Source organism: Nyctereutes procyonoides, unplaced genomic scaffold (assembly GCF_905146905.1).
Source record: "Nyctereutes procyonoides isolate TBG_1078 unplaced genomic scaffold, NYPRO_anot_genome, whole genome shotgun sequence".
NCBI lineage: Eukaryota > Metazoa > Chordata > Mammalia > Carnivora > Canidae > Nyctereutes > Nyctereutes procyonoides.
The window spans coordinates 22,891,249-22,909,037 of record NW_026575120.1 but is presented as its reverse complement, the minus strand read 5'-3'; the positions used below and the strand labels follow the sequence as shown (position 1 = coordinate 22,909,037).

Genomic DNA, 17,789 nt, shown 5'->3' with positions numbered 1-17,789 from the left:
CTTAGCTGGTGGAGGTCCCTCCCTGGCCACCGGCACCTGGTGCTGCAGGGAGGGCTTTGGGCCAGCGTGCATACATGTCTCCTTAAACAGCATCAGCTGAATGTTGCTGTGTGTGAGCTTAATTTCCCCATTTAGAATGAGGAAAGAGGAGAACACACCCAACAAAGCCTTGCAAGTCTGGGGGTGATGCCTATGAGCTGCACATCCATTGCCAAAACTTGCACTGTGTGTTTTAGAGGCTGTCCCTAACATGGGGATACTGAAGATCTCCTAGCGACCTGGAAGATGACGTCAATCAAAGTGAAGGAGACTTACTTCCCTAAACCCCAGCCCCGCGTACCATTCCCTTTCAGTCCTGCTCAGGTTGGAGGCCCTAAGACCCCTGCAGCCCGCTGAGTCTGCGGCACCTGCTTGGTGACCTTTTGCAACACTGGGAAATGGGGGCCTTCTCCTCCAGGGTCTGGGCGTCCACCCATGCTGGGTGGAGCGCTGGTGGGGGTTCCCGTGGCCCTCCGGGAACATCACACTTTACACTCAAGTCTACAGCACACCTTGAAGGAGGAGTGCTCAGGAACATGGCAGGCCCACGGAGGGGCATGTGTGCCACTGAGTGCTTGGGGTTTTCATCTGGGAGGCTCCCCAGGCGTGTGAGTAGAGGGGCAGTGCTGTAGGAAGTGGGGGTGGCCAATAACTGCATTTCTTCAGGAGGAGCAGGACCTGATTCCACTGTGGTCCCTCCAGAAGCTGTGCCAAGTACACTTGAGAAGTACTCTGAAGACACCAAGGAGTATGTAAAACCCCATTCCTGGGGCTGCCCTGGGGAGTTTATTCCCTTCTTGCTCAGCTGGGAAAAACTATCAGGCAGAGAGCAGATCTTGCTGGAAATCAGCTGGAGCCCAAGGGAAATGGGAGAGTCTGCACCTGCTATGGCTCCCCTACCATCCTAACGCTGCCCCGACCCCACCCTCTACCCTAACCTGCCCCGACCCCACCTATGACCTAACACTGCCCCCCCCACCCTACCCTAACCTTGCCCCAGACCCCACCTGAGTCCCACCCAGTCTTCCAAGGGACGGGTCTCACAGCATCCCCACCTCCCAGCGTCCTGCCGGTGATCACATGAATGTCTGCGTCTGGGAGTTTGTGGCTCTAGCGAGTGACCCTAGGGGCAGGCAAGCCCTTGAGCAGTGTGTACAGAGCAGAGGGAGGAAAGGGCTCAAGGCAAGGCCAGCTTAGAGCCAGAGGGACCGGGTGACCATAGGGCCCTCCAGAACAAAGTGGGGTCATCAGGTGGGGGGTGACCCACAGGCATGCAGGGGCGGTGGCTCTGTGGCCAGTGCACAGGGCAGCTTTCTCCCCTCAAATCTTCTCACTGAGCCAGACCTGGCCCAAAGCAGCTGCCGCACACATGCCTGCTGTCCACACCACCCTCCCCAGGCCAGCCCCGGCACCAGGCCAGACACGGAATGAGCTGCCCTGCACGAATGCAGGCCATTTTGTGCATTTATTGTGTGCACTGTGCTTGGAAGGCCAACCCGTGTCACTTCGTGCCCTGTCCCCCTCAGAACGTGGACCCTCTCAGGGGGTGCTCCACCTCACTCCAAGGACGGGGAGGCTGTCCAAGGTCCCTGTGATGGTCCTCGCTTCCCTGGTCTGAGGAGACCACACACAGATCAGTGTTTCCTTTATCCTTGGAGACATGCAGAACAGAGAAGGGGGAGAAAAAGCAGAAAAACGCAGGAAGGTATGTGGTGGTGGTGCTCTGGCCTCTGGCCTGCCACATCCCTAAGACCCAGGAGGGGCCCCTGGTGCCCGAAGCCTCTCCCAGCCAGGGCAGCAGGTATGAGCCTCCCCTCCTAGAGCATCCTGCGAGGCGCTTCTTTTGTTCTTTGCCAAATGCCAAGCTGAGCACACACATCCTGTGAGCTTGCAGCAGAAGGACAGAGAAATGCCTCTGGATGCACACCAGGCCAGAGCCGCCTGGCCCCCATCCAAGACGGGCATTTGAAGGGCCTGACTTCATGCCGTGAGGCTCCCCCTGCATTCAAGTTTGGCCAAGGGGCCTGCTGGCCCAAGAAAACAGCGCGCTGGGATTTTGCATCACTGCAGGGGAGTTTTCTGAGTTGGAGGATGCAGGACGTTCCAGAAGCTTCCTGGGGAAGATTGCTGGGTTCTTTCAACAATGGGGACCACTGGGGTCACTATGCCATGGGATGGCCAGAGGCAGGAAAACTGACCTCCTCCCCAACCCCAATGCCACATGGTTCCAAAACATGGGGGCTTTAGAGAGCAGCCTCCCGGCGCCGCAGACCCCCCACATCTACCCCTGCAGGCTGGCTGTGGGAGCAGTAGCTCTGAGCGCAGAGTGACCCAGAGCGGCACCCAGTCCTTGTAGCAGGGACCATGAGGTCACCCTGGACAAACCCATGAACACAGCGAGTGCTGGCTTTCTTTCTTTCTTTCTTTCTTTTTTTTAAGATTTTATTTATTTATTCATTAGAAACACATACACAGACACACAGAGGCAGAGACACAGGCAGAGGGAGAAGCAAGCTCTATGCAGGGAGCCCGATGCGGAACTCGATCCCTGGACCCCAGGATCACGCCCCGGGCCGAAGGCAGATGCCCAACCACTGAGCCACCCAGGCATCTTGAATGCCGGCTTTCAAACAGCTCTTCAGACTGTTTGCAGCAACCTTGAAAAAGTTATTTCGACTCGATTGACTCAAAGTGGGATATCCTCAGCAGGAAGGGGGGAGGGCCTTCTGTCACCCATGGTCTCCAGGTAAACGTGAGTCCCTTTTGGGGGGACCCAAGCCAGGAGGCAAGAGGGCCCTCCACTCCCCCATCCACCAGGGCCCGAGACTCTCCATGCCTGCCTCGGTCCCTTGCTCTGTACCCCGCCCCCACGGTCTCCTGAGTCCCTCCCTTCGGCCCCGTTACTCTGTGAAGAGAGATGTCTTTCTTTCTCCTGGTCCAGGTGCGGTAACAATGATTGTGTCAGTTAACCCACATTTTAACCTATTATGGTATTAACCCTTATTTTTTTTTGGAAGCCGTGTTGGCCTGTGCGCAAACATCTCCCTGGCCCTGCCTGATGGCGGGGTTCTGCTGCAGTGGGGGCTGTGCACCAGGGACTGGGGACGAGGGCTGCTCCTCAGGGGTTTGCAGTGACCACCCTGGGGAGAGGCAGGGAGTGCAGCCTGTCAGTTAGCACCATCCTCCAGGTGACACCACCTGAGTAGTGAGATCTTAGGGATCCGGCCTGGCCTATGGCTTCAAGACACAATGACCCAAGAAAGATGGCTGAGTTCCCCACCCTCTTTGGCGGCAGGTGTGCCAACTGGAAGAGCCCTCCAGACCCAGGTGGACATCTCGCTTTGGCCCTGCGTGAAGGGCTGGCACATTCATGGAGTCCCCGGCTGGGCCTCCTTCTACTTCCTTCCTCTCTGATGGACACCGATCCCAGAAGAGGTGGGAAAAGCAGACAGCTCACTTTGACTATTTGCTCTAAAATAGAGCATGGCGTATAGGACGGAAGAGCAAGAGTGAGCCGGGTGACGCCAGGTGACACTGGGTGGTGCCGGATGATGCCATGGGACAATGTCTCCAATTGTATTTCACTTAAGACGGCAGTGCAGTCAGCTTCCATGTTCAGGGCATCAGGACCTTAGCGCTGGGTGGGGAGGAGCCGAGCTGGGGGTCACGGTGGCCTCACCCAAGCCTCCTGGGTTCTCAGACCCATCGGGGGTGCAGGGGGTACCACGGGTGCCGGGCCCTCCCTGGAGGAAGCATACCCTTCTCTCCTTGGCGCCTGTGTGTCTGTCCCAGGGACGGGTCTTGCATTCCCACCCCGCTAGCCATCTCTGCAGACCTTGGAGGCAGGGCCAGGAGCCCAGGGGAGGGTGTGCAGCATTGGGTGGCTCCAGGCAGCCCTCCAAAGCCGCCCCGGGAGCCCTGCTGGCCTCGCCTAAGAACCAGTGGAAGTGCTATTTTTATCCTGATGAACAATAGTGCCGAAATGTCTTCAGACATGACAAGACACAAAATTTAGGTGCTGGGAGAGAGACTTCAATTTCAAGCTTAAAGATTACTTTGGGTCCCCCAGGACTCAGAAGCAATTTAGAGCTGATACCCTGAACAAGAGGAAGGTTACAAGATTAAGACCAACTGCTGTTTGGATAAATGGTTGGTAATTGCCGACATCCGCAATTATACACTGGCTCATGATTTCTTTTCCGCTACCTTTCTCTGCTCCTGCGTCCCGTCAGGATTTATTCGGAAGGAGCCCACCTTGGTCTTCTTCTCCCGAGCCTTGGTGACGTCGTACTCCACCTCGTCCATCAGGGCCCGGCACGCTGAACAAGGCAGAAAGCACTGGTTAGCTCTGGAAGGGGCAGACAAAGGCCCCCCCACCCCCAGCCCTTCTCTGGCTGGACCCTCTGCAAGCATGCGTCTCTGGAAACATTCCGTTTCCAGAGACGGAATGTTTCCCGTGCCTCGACTGCTCATCCACAAGCAGAAACGTGCAGAGTTTTCAAACATATCAAATTGAGACTGGTTTTCTCTGTATACTCCTTTGTATGCTTTTTTTTAAAACCACAGACGTTTGACTTTTTCATTTAAAATATGCTTTTTGTGGGGGGGCACCTGGGTGGCTCAGGGGTTGAGTGTCTGCCTTCAGCTTAGGGTATGATCCTGGGGTCCTGGGATTGAGTCCTTCATTTGGCTCCCTGCGTGGAGCCTACTTCTCCCTCTGCCTGTGTCTCTGCCTCTCTCTGTGTCTTTCATGAATAAATAAATAAAATCTCTAAAAAATATATGCTTTTTTAAAGACTAGAGAGATACTTGCTCCTAGTCTGCCAGAGATCCCCAAGCCCCTGGGGTCACATTACTCATGCTCAGGGAGCCTCTGCATCATGGGAAAGGTTTGCCCCAATCGGGGCCCTGCTCCCAATGACACATTGTTGCTGGACATAAAATCTCAGGGGGCCTCTAGAACTCACCCCTTATGGGCTGTAGGGCCAAATTTGTCCCTTCTTTCCAGGCACTGCCTGCCCAGCTGAGAGCTGTCACCATTAACACATAAATGAAATGATGCCTCCACCATCAGCCTCCTCTGTGCCACGGGAACCTGATCCTGGACTTCCTGTCTCTGCCCCGACGGTGGATGAGGGATGTTGGAGGAACCTGCTTTTCTGAACAGCCTCCCTCCTCCAAAAAAGCAAGGCCCCCACCACTCAGAACCACTCTCCTGTAGAAGGAGGCACAAGCACGTTCTCTTAACCGTTTCTGAGTCTCTTTGTTAGAACAGCACAACCTCGAGATGCCCAGAGTGTGAGTTCTGGCCCCGTAGACCCCATCATGTTAGCGCTATTTCCTGATCATACATCTGAACGGGACGGCTGAGGGCTCGCCCACACCGATGACGACAACGGCCAACCAGAAACCTGGTGGCCGCTGGACTCTTGGCTGCTTCCTGCCTCCCAGGCGTGGGCTGAGCTGTGCTCCCGTGTGACGTGCCCTCTCTGCGCACAGAGCCCCACAAGCGCAACCCCGGGACTGTCCCCATCTCCCCACCTGGACTTGGAAATCAACACCTTTCCCTGGGATTCACCGTCACCCACAGCCGTTGACGCACCTCTGCGAGCGGGCAGGTCTCCTGGAAGCCACCTCCCTGACAGCTGCCCCCATAGCTACAGCTCCCGTGCAGACCGCAGACCAAGCACTCAGGCCTGAGTGTGGGCCCACCGGACGCCGTCCTGCCTCGTCCCCACTGGCCATGCGACTTTCAACCCTCATGAGCAGCCCTATACCATTTTGATTTCCCAGGATAGATGATAGGTCCTGTCCGTGGCACCTGGTCCTCCTGGGTCCCCAGGACCACGCGTGTCACATGGTGAGGATTTCAAATCATTTCGCAAGCTTGTTTTGGACAAAGTTTTTTGTGGTTTGAACCTGTTTCAAGTCACTCGTTTTTGGTGAAATTGTTTTGATCTCAGAAATTGCTGACTTCGAGGAGGCCGTGTCAGGATGATGTTACCAAAATCCCTGGGGTCCTGGAATCTGGTCCTACATTGGGCTCCCCGCCTTAAGCAGAACCTGCTTTTCCCTCTACCCCTCCCCCTCCCCCTGCTCATGCTCTCTCTCTCTCTCTGTCAAATAAATAAACAAAATATTTTTTTAAAAACTGTGAACATAGGAGGAGGTGTTCTCACATGATCTCACTTAAAGCTCAAATACCAAGAGGTCCTGAGGACTTCTGAAGCATGCTCTGTCTGGGCAAGTCCACTCCTTACTGACCTATGTAGCCCTCCGAGGATCATGAGACACCTGTTCCTGCTGTGGCCAGGCTGCTCCCCGTGGGCACCCGAGAAGGTATGCAGTGGTCTCTGGAGAGGTAGACTCTGGAGCAGCCTGCCTTTCTGGCCAACCCCGGTGCCAAGGCCTTTGCTCCACGCCAGGCAGCAAGGGACGTGCACAGGTGGCTGGCACCCAGCTCCTGGCTGGAAGGGGTGACTCTATGGGGAGAAAAGTCTAGCTCTGCTAAACCTGAGATTTACTTCTTTCATTCCCCCTTTGCTGGAGCAACAGTGTAATTAATCTATCATTGGTTCCGTATGGGTTATTCCTTCACTGGCTTATTAAGAGATATTATCCTGTATGCTATTGGCTTGTGAGATATTATTATTATAATTCCTGCAGTGAACCTGTGTTAAATAAATTATTAGCAAAGACAATCTCAGTCTGTGGGCATAATTTGCCCCGAACCAGTCTGTCTGTCCAAGGCCATCCCCAGCAGGAGACTGAAGATTTGCCGGCCTCTTGCCAGAGGCATCGGTCACTGCGCGGGCTGTCTACCCAGCACCCTCTGCCCCCCACAGCTGGCCTCTCCCCACCCCCGGTGAAGGAGCACATGACCCCACACTTGGCCCCAGAGAACACACACTCCTGTCCAGCTCTCCTACAGCTGGGCATGCCTCTAAAACCGTGTTCCAGAATCTTCCTAGGGAAAGAGTAGCCCTCACCCTGGGCCCTGGTGTTGCCCCTCCCATCCCACGGAGCCCCCACCCCAAGAGTTGGGCCAGGGCCATCAGGACCAGGGAGTGCACAGATGCAGCAGGTGAGGAGCCACAGGGTGCCACCTCCCATGGAATGTCCTCTAGACGCTGCTCAACCACCGCTGTTCCCAGTTTACCATCTCCCTGGCGAACCCTGTTTATGTTTTGTTTCCTCGTCCTAGGCTGAGGATTACAGCATCTATAAAGCGTCAGGCCCACGCAAGGCTGGCCCCTCCCCTCCCCACCTTCTGGAAGAGTCCAGACTCCCAGAATCTGAGAACCTGACCTGGTGATCCACCTGAGATCCCAGATCCCCAGGTCTCTCTGCTCTGTGTCGCAGACGCCAGCCGGATCTGGCATGTTCTCCGCTCTCAAGAGTCCACAAGGCTGGGCCTAGCAGGCCCCTGGGGCTCTCTGGCCATATGTTAACACCTGTTCCCTTCCGCTCAGGATTTGGGGACACCGAGATGGGCCCTGGAAGGGAGGTCTTGTGACGAGGGGGCTCCGAGGGTACTGAGCTGCTGGTGGGGCCTTGGGTCATCCCCAGCTTTGGTGGTCAGGGAGGCCCAGATCCTGCCTTTCTCTCCTGGGGCCCCGACCCCCCGGGTGGCTCTCACCAGTCGGGCAGATTGTCTCAGAGTCGAAAGTGCTTCCCCACCTGCGTGGAAGGCTCTGGCTTCCAGGACAGGCTGGGAGGGAGGGCATCCGCCAGGTCCGCCATCCCTGACCTCCCCACGGAGAGGTGGCTCGATGAGAAAAGATCATTTTAAATTTCTGCCCCAGGTCACAGAACAAGTTAACAGAGTCACATCAGCGACCCGGGCCTCCAGATTTCTAGTCCGGTGTTAATTTAAATGTTAATCTGAAATCTTCACTTAAGTCACTGGAGTTTCGAGTTTATTAGAGCAGGCGGCGGGAGTGGAGCCTCATGGGGGGGTTGGCGGGTCACGTTGCCTGCCAGAGGGCGAGCCCTCCTCCCAGCTGGGCCCACCAGCCTCTTCTGTCTGTCTGCCTCCTCTCGCTGCCCGCCCTTCCTCGCTCTCTCTCCTGGAATGAGGGGGTGGTGGCGGAGGTCGCAGCAGATGCGGGTGCTCCCTGAGGGGCTCAGGTGCTGGAGCCATCTGGAACAGGCGCACACCCTCCCAGCCCTGCAGGTAGTAAGTGACATCACGCAGGCGGCCCGAAAGCCTTCACCGGCGGCTGCAGTGATAAGGGCTGCCCTCCCATGGGCCCCGCGAGCACCTGCTTGTCTCCAAGAACACAAGCAAAGTGCAAGGAAGGAGTAGAGTGTAAGGTGCAGCCCAGGCCCTAAGAGGAACTGGCATTTGCCTGGAGTCGGCGAGGGCACTGATATGAAGAGGAGCCCGGGCAGTGAAGAGGCCCCTGCACGTACCTTGCCACGCAAGGAGGGGTGAGGGAGCCTGAGCAATAACCAGCCCCTCAGCCACACACTTAGCTGAACCCCAGACTCACAGACCCCAGGTCACAGCCCTGGAGGATCCTGGTCACAGGTCTGGGTGTGGCCTAGGCTCTGCATCTTTTTTTTTTTTAAGATTTCATTTATGTATTCATAAGAGACACACACAGAGAGGCTGAGACACAGGCAGAGGGAGAAGCAGGTTCCATGCAGGGAGCCCGATGCAGGACTTGATCCTGGAACCCAGGGATCCCACCCTGAACCGAAGGCAGACACTCAACCGCTAAGCCACCTAGGCATCTCATGTAGTGTGAATTTAAGGAATGATAAAGAAACGCTAGCCCAGCTCCTGAGGAGGAGGATTTAAAGGGCTGTGGCACGTGACAGGCTGCAGGGGTGGGCAGGCAGCAGACCCAGCGACCCTTGCAGGCAGAGCTAAGGACATGTGTCTTTAGTCCTAGCCATGTGGAACCACTGTGACATTTTGAGTAAGGTGGGACTTGGTGTGATTTGTATTTTTCAAAAATCATGTAGGCTATTGTTAGAAGAGACAGAGGGGACCAGGGTGCATGCAGGTAAGCCAGCCCATAGGCTACTGCAGTAGTCCCAGCAAGGGAGGACTGTGGCTTGGGTTGAAGTAACAATAGAGGACATGCAGGGAGGTTGATGAATTCAAGAGCTCTTTAAGAGGTAAGATCAGTAGATCCGTGGTGATTGGATGTGGGGATTGGGAGGACTCTGCTTGTTGCATCCCAGACACCATTTCTGTTCTAATTCCTTCTTCTGTGTTAGTAAAGTACCACTTGTGTGTGGTTACCAGCAGCCATTTGTGGCCCCAGACTGGCTCCTTCCTCATTCAAACAAACCACAGTAAATTCCACGCATGTTGCCAACTATGAGTTTGGGAAGCACAGGTGTTAAAGTTCTGGCCAGAGAGACACAAGAAGGCTTTCCTCTCTTTTACAAAACAGAGACGTGTAGGAAACTCCTTCCTGCCTCTGCCTGGGAGGGGCTGGGACTGTGGCGGCCGTCAGTGGGGCCACCCACAAGCTGAGCAAGCGGGAAGGTGGAAAAGCCTGGTGGCTCATGGCACGCGGACACTGCACAGGCTGCTTTACCACCCTAACTCCTCGCATACACTCAGCCAATGTGGTCCTCATTGTTGAAGCCACTTGGAGTTAGGGTGAATGTTGCTGGCTTGCTTCGTAAGCCTGCACTGGTGTCCCGGGGCGCCCGTGACTCCGTTCACAAGTGGGGGCCTGCACGACAAACTTATACAACCTCCTCAGCGTCCTGGAGGCCCGGAGTCCCTGGTCAGGGTGTCAGCAGGGCTGGTTCCTGCGAGGCCATCCATTTTTGTCTTTCCTGGGTCTTCACATGGTCCTCCCTCTACTCACACACCTGTGCCTGCGTCTGATCTCTCTTCTTGGAAGGCCAGTCATACTGGATGGTAAGTTATTGATTATAAATCATCGGTTGTTAATTATACTCCTAGTCCTCATTAAGGTTATGGTCCCCAAAGACCTCATTTCAACTTAATTAGCTCTCTGAAGACCTTATCTCCAACGGTTCCTTTCTGCAGTATGAGGGGATGAGGACCACAGCGTGCAAATTGGGGGGCACGGAACTCGGCAATAAGATGAAAAGCTTATTTCCAAGAGTCAGGATGGCCACAGGTTGGCAGCTTTGGCATAGGTTAACTCTGCCCCTCAAAGATGTCCCAACCCTGGTTCTACCTCTTTGCAATGCTCTCAGCTTCCCCTGCACAGTTGGGCAATGTCATCTGCAGCTCCCAGCTTCCAGTCCTTGGACCCCTATGTCTAGGGTCACCAACGAGTGTCCTCACCTGTCCACTTGTGTTTGTAAGGAAAGTGTTCCTAGATGTCCCCAGCATTGCTCCCACATTCACTGGCCAGACCTGGCCTAAAGCCTGGCCCAACCCAGCCACGGACATGGAAATGAGATGACTATGTTTAGCTTAAACCCAGTTGAAATGCTTCCTCTGTGGCTAGGAAGAGCACAACCTGTCTGTCCTAGGAAGCACTTGGCCTCTCTCTAGCTTAACAAAATCTGGGATCTGTTAGCAAGGACATGCCCCACCCGGAGACCCCAGGAAATGCTCTACTCCATGACCGTCTCAGTCCTGGGCAGTGATTCAGGGAGGCAGCAGGTGGGGAGGGGTGCTGGAAAGAAGAGGCCCACCAGCTGGTGCAGAGACAAAGCCCGACCCGAGGCTCTTGCAAATACCGCTGGCCATTCATCTCCCCTCTCCAACACATCACCACGGCAACCCATCCGTGTGAGCGACTCCCCATCGAGTTTTAACCCAAATTATATTTTCCAGGCCTAAAAATCAGAGTCATTGTGAGAAGGAGAACTCATTTTAACAACTTTAAGATGCTCTGGAAATGAGGCAAAGCGGAGCTGTGAACAGCGGAAGAGAAAAATCACATCATGTTTTACTCAGAGCCCAAACCGCAGGTCCTTTCCATCTATACCACATTGAAAAAAAAGCGATATTAGGGTGTGTTATTGGTGGCGTGCGTTTTCCAGGGAGTGTTCTCGTGTTGCTATAATTCTATTGCCCTCCAGTTTTACCAAGTCACCCTTGATGTTCAGGAGGATGGCGTTCAGTTGCCCAGGGACGAGATGATTAAGATCGGCAAAAACTGTGTACTCTGGGAGGCACGTGGGTGAACATGCAGCTGAAAGATTGCGGAAGCTAGCAAAACGCGGGTATCTGGTCAGCCTTTGGACACCAGAAACCCAACCAACCAGAACACCCACTAGAAATCGCTTTCTTTGATTCAGGCGATTCCCCTTGATTGTTCTTAGAAATTCCTTACTGTCCATTTCTTGAGTACTAAACTTGTCTTCTGTAGGACCTGACAATGTTAAGAAAAGTCTGAGAAATCGGTCACTTAGCTGTTTTCACAAGCCTAGAACATGGCTATTTTGAGTGGGGCTCCCATGTTCTGGGTCCCTGTTCATTGAAACCACGCGTGACGTGACTATGGATCACTCTGGACCTGTCCATAGGGGAGCTAGAGCCTTCCCTGCAAGGGGACAGTGGGTTTCATCTGTGGAGTACTTCCTGCTTCCACACTGTGCTGGTCACCCCCACCCCCCAGACCATCCCACTGAAGCCTACCGGATACTCTACAGTTGGTACTGTTGTCATCCTAGATGGGGAAACTGAGTCTTAGAGCTGGTAAGTGTCGTGCTTCTGGTCACTCAAGGCTGTAGAGCCAAGATTCAAGAGCAGGTGCATCTCCAGAATTCACCCTCACTTCTCCCAAACACCTCCTGTGTAGAGAGGTGTTGATGCCCCTGATGATGGGCCAGCGCTGGCATGTGGGCTGCCTCGGAGGATGACAGTGAGAGCACGCTTACATCCTCACAACCACATCATCTTGTGAGGGCTCTGGAAAGACCCTCGCAGGGTCCATCATCTTCATTGTAAAGGCATGGTCCTAGGAAGACGCTGAGATGCAGGACGTAGCATGAGTTCTACTAAGTCGACTACAAAGTAACATGGGCTGACGTCATCTCCTGCACAGTGAGCCCAACTGCCTGGGTCAACGGCTCTCCCATAACCAGGGGTCCCTCCGGTCCTGCCAAGAGGAGCCTTATTTACACGCCTCCTTTGAAAGACACCTGTTTTTCCTAGGAAGAAAGCAGTTCCCCCATAAAGTGTCCAAATGTTCCCATGTCGGTTCCAGTAAGGCCACGGCTCTCAGGCCTGATGGGGAAGCCCCTCTGTCTCCCAGGGAAAGCCAGGAAGCATTTTGTCAGCTCGCCCATCATCAGGGGCATCAACACCTGGGTGGCTCAGTGGTTGAGCATCTGCCTTTGGCTCAGGTCATGATCCCAGGGTCCTAGGATCGAGTCCCACATTGGGCTCCCTGCGAGGAGCCTGCTTTTCCCTCTGCCTGTGTCTCTGCCTCTCTCTCTGTGTCTCTCATGAATAAATAAATAAAATCTTTTTTTTTTCAAATAAAATCTTTTAAAAAAAAATCTGGTTCAGTGGGGTAAGTCAGGAAAATGGGAAGGAGGCAGGATATAGGTGGGCAAAGATGAGCCCCCGGCCAACCACTTTGCCACACCAGCTGCCCATGAGACCCTCCGCCCAGATGGAGAACCTCATGAAACAGCCCACCGCCAGTTCTGCAAACGAAACAAAAACAATAATCATATCCTTTTTTTTTTTTTAACCAGGGTGAATAACTCTCACAGTCTCCACTTGTAAAATGCTGTCTGATGGTTCTAAGCATAGATGCAAATCAGAGCAGGAAAAACGATGTCAAAAGCAGCCATCACGTGTCTCATGTGTATCACACAGACCTATGTAAAAGCAGGTTCGCGTTTTTATTTTTATTTTTTTAAGTTTATTTATTTACTTTTAAATGTTTTATTTCTTTATTCATGAGAGACACATACAGAGAGAGGCAGAGACACAAGCAGAGGAAGAAGCAGGCTCCCAGCAGGGAGCCTGGTGTGGGACTCTATTCTGGATTCAGAGATCACAGCCTGAGCTGAAGGTAGACACTCAACCGCTGAGCCACCCAGGTGTCCCTGGTTCACGTTTTTAAATCAAGCACCAAGGAGTCAGAGAAAGACCCACAGATCATTGCCACCGCCACTGCCACCAACATTGCTCTTTGAGCATCTGTGAGCAGGATTCTCAGGACACAAAACCGGCCCTTACCTTAACTCGGGGGTGCAAAGTAAACACAAAGCAGCCTCTCATCTTCCCTAGAGAGGGAGGGCACAGGGGCAGCAGTGGAGGGCAGCCTGAGGCGCGAACAGCAGGGAGAACGCGGTCCTCGCTGGGGAAGCCTGTCTTTACCCTCCAGACAACGGTAAGGCTGAAGGGGAGAGTCAGGGAAGGGATTCTCCTGACAACTGCAAAGGATACTTAAAGAAAAGAAGGTAAGTTACAGGGCATGTCTTTAGCCCCTGCCCGTGCTGTGTGCAATGCTTGCTGGCCCGCACCTGGCCTCTGGGCTCAGATACCTGACGTGCCAATGGACTGTGGTGGGAGTGCCAATGGCCAGCTCTGAGCCTGTGCCTCCAAGCCATCGTTTATCTCCGCTTGCCCTGGGGCACCAACACTGTTGCTAGAAAAGAATGGATCCCAAGCCGTTCATGGGCCAGAGGAAGAGGAGTCCCATCCGGCACATACAAGGACCCACTCTACCCCTTTGAGCTGTCCACAGACCCCCTGCCAATTGGCAGGCTTGTGAGAAGAACAGTGTTGAGGCTTTGTGGAATGTTTTGTTACACAGCAATAGCTGACTGGCACAGTGTTAAGAAAGATGTGTGAATGGGGGATGAGGAAGGGAAATTAGGTTATAAAAGCGAATTGGTTTATGCACAGACATCACACTGTCTCATCTGTGCCCCGCAAGCTTGGACATCTCATCAGTCATCAGTCATATTTGGAAAGAAGCTCCTTTGAAATGTACATTCAAATCAATTAAGAATTGAGGACCCAGAGGCTGGGGGTGGATGCAAGGTGTTAGATTATTTTTTGTTATTTGTCTGTTTTTCAGGTCCGGTAGCCTATAGCACAGCATGGGGGAGACAGGCATCTAGAAAGATCCGCATATGTTTTCATTTCTTTCAAATAAACTGAGTGGGTCTGTGTTGGCATCCACAGCAATGCCACTGCCTCAGCGGGCATCTGGGAACTGCGCTTAGACGTGGCCCCTCTCCAGAGACATGGTGACTGCCCCTCATTCCCCAGCCCATGGGAGGGGGTGCTCCCCGATACCCCGGCTCTGGGTGGGGCCAAAGGATTCATCCTAGCTCACGGACAGTGAGCACCATGCAGGTGCCGCTCTGGGGTCCAGGCCTGCATTCTGGTCAGGACCCAACGTGCTCCAAGTGCCTGCAACCCCGGGGGCTGCCATGTGGCACACACATGGGCTCAGGGGTCACTTGTCACCCACCCCTGAGACACAGGGATTTCGCCCATCATGTGAAAAAGATGAGAACCACATTCTGAGGGGAAAAGAAAAAAAGTACAGAGGAACAAATTGCCTGCATCAGGGCTCCCTGTGATATGGAACTGGCAAGTGGACTGGTTGTCTGATCACAAGCCTGCCCAGTTGAAGGGACCCCCAGGAGGCAGACCCCACAGGCCCAGAACCAGGGACCCCAGCATAGAAAGCACAAGGAAAGGCCAAGAAGTCACCTGCTATTGGGGCTTCTGGGCAGGTGACCCGCACCCTGAAGTGGCTATGACCCCAGTTCCTAGGACATAGGCTGGTGGGCGGATGGGATCTCAGAGGCACTGTGTCACTGTCTGGGAATGTTTACTGATCTGTGAACAGGCCCTGCCTCCCTGTTTCACACTGGGTCTCACAAATGACACAGCCAATCCCATCGTGGGGACCCAGCGACCCACAACTGACTGCCGGCTCAGAGCAGGGGTCAAAGTGGAAAGCCAGACCCCTGCACCTGGCCAGACTGGGAACCTGGGTACTGGGGCCAGGTGAGGTGGGAGCCACGGCTCTGGGACGCCCACAGTGGTCAGACCGGAAGGCTAGTGGGGAGCCCCCAAGCCAGGTGCCGGGCAGGCCAGCGGGAGACATGGATTCCTGCCAAGCCAGGGTGCCAGCCTCCTGCTATGTCACATCAAATACAGTGACCTCCCTGCAAGCAAGTGCTCTCACCCACAGTTCTTCTTTTTTAAGATTGATTGATTGATTGATTTTAGAGAGACAGAGAGAGTGAGAGAGCTAGCAGGAGGGAAGGACAGAGGGAGGAGAATCTGAAGCCGACTCACTGCTGGGCATGGAGCCTGATGTAGGGCTCAATCTCACAACCATGAGACCATGACCTTGGATGAAATGAAGAGTCAGAGGCTCAACCCCGACCGGGCCGCCCGGCTCCTATCACCCACAGTCCTGGGTGGGGCCCTGAGGCAGAGTCTGCTGGTGGGAAGCAGTCAGGACTCAAACGGGAAAACCAAGGGGGAAATCTGGAGCCCCCAAGTGCTGACCAGGCCATGGGCAATGACGGGGCCACCAGGTGCCGGGGGAGGCGAGAGAGGCAAGGCCCCAGGACAGGGCCGAGGGGAGGCCAGCGAGCTCCTGGCGCAGCCGCCGCCCTGAGCGTCTCTCAGCAGGAAGGCTTGTCGGAGGGCGTGAGGGCTGCCGTCCTTTTGGAGAAGGCGGCTCCACGGCGCGAAGTCACCCCGCACGGGGCAGCTCTCACCCCAGAAGGGCACCCATGAGTCACCCTTCCACAGGGACACGGGACGGACGAGATCTTTACCGTCGCCCGGTTCTGGATGAACTTGTTAAAGCATTTTTAGTGTAATGAAAACATTAGATCAATTCCTAGCAGTGATAGTTGTCATTAAATCAATAGCCTGTGTGGGCCGTCACGCTGACAGCTGACACACTCGCGTGAAGGTCTGCTCACAACGGTAGAGACGCCGAGTGCCCTCTGCAAGGCGGTCAGGCTGGGGGCGGGGGAAGGGGCGAGGAGATAAGAATCTGCTCGGTCCGCGGTCTGCAGCCCTCGAGGAGAGGGAAAGAGGTGACCGGCTCCGTGTCACAGACGTCCTGAGAACAGCAGGACAGCGACGCAGGTGCTTCGTTAAGAAATGGGTGGTAGGGCCAGGGCAGTGTTTTGACTATGTCTGCAGTGTTCACGCCCAGTAGGGTCCCCACCACCGACTCCGTCTTTGTCTCTTCTCCAAATGAGTCAAACAGACCAAAGAGAGTCAGGGAAGGCAGAGGCAAAACTAAACTCTGTGACGGGAGCCTGGTGTGAGCCCTGAGGACAAGCGGTAGCCATTTGTGGGGCTCTGCTCCCCAGGATGGGTGCCCCGACCGCAGCTAACACAGCCACTGAGAAGGATGTGGGTGTCAGGAATGCCCAGACTGGGTCCAGCTGATGTTTCCCGCTTTCTCAGAGGGCTTCCGCTAGTAAGAGAGAGGGCGCTGCTCTAGGATGACCAGCGCAAGGTATGTAGGATGCCAGGGCACCCGGGAGAGTGAAGACCATACATACCCATCACACGTACGCTTGGGCACACCTCCCCGAGGGCACACACTCTGTGGGCAGAACCTGGGGTGTGAACCAGATCACCATGGGATCTTTTGCAGGCAGGGCAGCGGAGACCCTGGGGTCGGAGCCTGGCAGGGTGGACATCTGTAGGTGAGTGCGGGGACCCCAGGAGCTCTGGGCCTCTGGAAACGGGTAGATGAGGGTGTGAAGCTCTGGGGGCCCAGTCCAAGTGGGAAAAGGTCCATTTGGAGAAGCAGAATGAGCTAGAAAGGTTGAACCACTGGCAAGACATAAGCAAATTGACTTACTTGCTAGATGGCACCTGGAAAATGCAAATGGATCCCCTGAAAGAGAACTAGGGACAGAGAGAATTCAGTAGAGTGTCTGATTACAAATTTAAATATAAAGATACCAAACTTCCTAAGTACAAATATTAGCTAATTAGGAGGCATGAAGGAAGGAACTCATGAACCCTGGCAATAACAAGAAAGACACAACAGCTTGAAAGAAACTGAAAAACAAGCATTTTAGGGCCATGAAATCAGTCCATACGAGTCTCTGATGGTAGATCCATGACATCGTACACCTGTCCACACCACGCACGAGCTCTGAGGCCCACTGTGGACTCTGGGCGATGATGGGCAGAGCAGGTGAATGTCCACTCTGACAAGGGCATTGATAGTGAGGGAGGCAGTGGGAGCAAGGGGTTATGGGAGCTCTCCGCACCCAAATTTTGCTGTGGACCTAAAACTTCCCTAAAAAAATGGTCTAGTTAGCAGCACCCAGCTGGCCCAGTGGGTTGAGCGTTGGACGTTTGACCCCTGCTCAGGTCTTGATCTTGGGGTCATGAGTTCAGGCCCTGCCTTGCAGCCTACTTTAAAAGAAAATAGGTCTATTTAAAAGGAAAACAGGAGCGCCTGGACGGTTCAGTGGGTTGAGCATCTGCCTTGGGTTCAGGTCATGACCTCGGGGTCCTGGGATCGAGTCCCATGTCAGGCCCTGCTCAACGGGGAGCCTGCTTCTCCCTCTGCTCCTTCCCCTCCTTGTGCTCTCTTTCTCACTCTCTCTCTCAAATAAATAAATAAAATCTTTTTTTTTTAATAAATAAAATCTTAAAAAAAAAAAAAAAGAAAAAAGAAAACAAGTGTTTGGGGCCTGTGTCAGGAAAACCCTTAACTCTACCAGGAAACTGTAAGAGCTGAATAAAGGAGCCTGTTGTTGGTGAGGGAGGCTTACCATAGTGAAGATGGAAATTCTCCCTAAGCTGGTCTGTACATGTTCAAGGA

General features: G+C 54.2%; 1 protein-coding gene across 1 annotated transcript in view; it reads right to left on the bottom strand.

The window, feature by feature from the left end:
• The window catches only part of CNPY1 (canopy FGF signaling regulator 1), a 35,814-nt gene extending 31,470 nt beyond the window's left edge, over positions 1-4,344 (bottom strand). Inside the window, exon 1 of the mRNA XM_055334663.1 lies at positions 4,246-4,344. Within this exon, the coding sequence (XP_055190638.1) occupies positions 4,246-4,344 (99 nt within the window). The remainder of the gene's footprint in view (positions 1-4,245) is intronic.
• Positions 4,345-17,789: the final 13,445 nt, after the last annotated feature.